At 40.1% G+C, this 504-nt stretch overlaps 1 protein-coding gene across 1 annotated transcript in view; it reads left to right on the top strand.

The window, feature by feature from the left end:
• LOC117935192 (transmembrane protein 184C-like) overlaps window positions 1-367 on the top strand; it is a 10,868-nt gene extending 10,501 nt beyond the window's left edge. The window contains exon 11 of the mRNA XM_034857330.1: window positions 318-367. Within this exon, the coding sequence (XP_034713221.1) occupies window positions 318-367 (50 nt within the window). The remainder of the gene's footprint in view (window positions 1-317) is intronic.
• Window positions 368-504: the final 137 nt, after the last annotated feature.

Raw genomic sequence — 504 nt, 5'->3', positions numbered from 1 at the left:
ATTGTGATTTCTGGATTTTTTGTTTATTTTTAGATTATGTCTCTCACAGTGGACATGCACCTACGATCATAATATCAGACCCTCCATGATTTCTAAATGGGAGAACTTGCAAAATAGCAGGGTGTCAAATACATATTTTCCTCACTGTATATGTATAACTAGGGGTTAAGTGTCCTGCTCATTGGTTGATGTACCGTAGTGGGAATCAAACCCAGTTCTCCCACAACAAAGGTATGTGACATATCCACTGCGCCACCACGATTTTAGGATTAAAGTGAAATGTTTTGAGTAAACTGATAGCTCGTGGTGTAATAAAGCGAGTCTGCAGGCGGCCGTCGCTGCGTTCAAACGCTCCAATAAAGTCTAATTTGTCGTTTGGATGCAGTAATAAGTTTTACTGCCTCAATTTCCACCAAGTTGTCTTACAAACAAACTCTTTAAGTGGGAAAAACCATGTTAAACTGGCTTCAATCACAGTGTGTGTGTGTGTGTGTGTGTGTGTGT

Source organism: Etheostoma cragini, chromosome 19, assembly GCF_013103735.1.
Source record: "Etheostoma cragini isolate CJK2018 chromosome 19, CSU_Ecrag_1.0, whole genome shotgun sequence".
Taxonomy (NCBI): domain Eukaryota; kingdom Metazoa; phylum Chordata; class Actinopteri; order Perciformes; family Percidae; genus Etheostoma; species Etheostoma cragini.
Note: the sequence above shows the minus strand (reverse complement) of the source record. Positions and strands in the feature narration are given on the sequence as shown.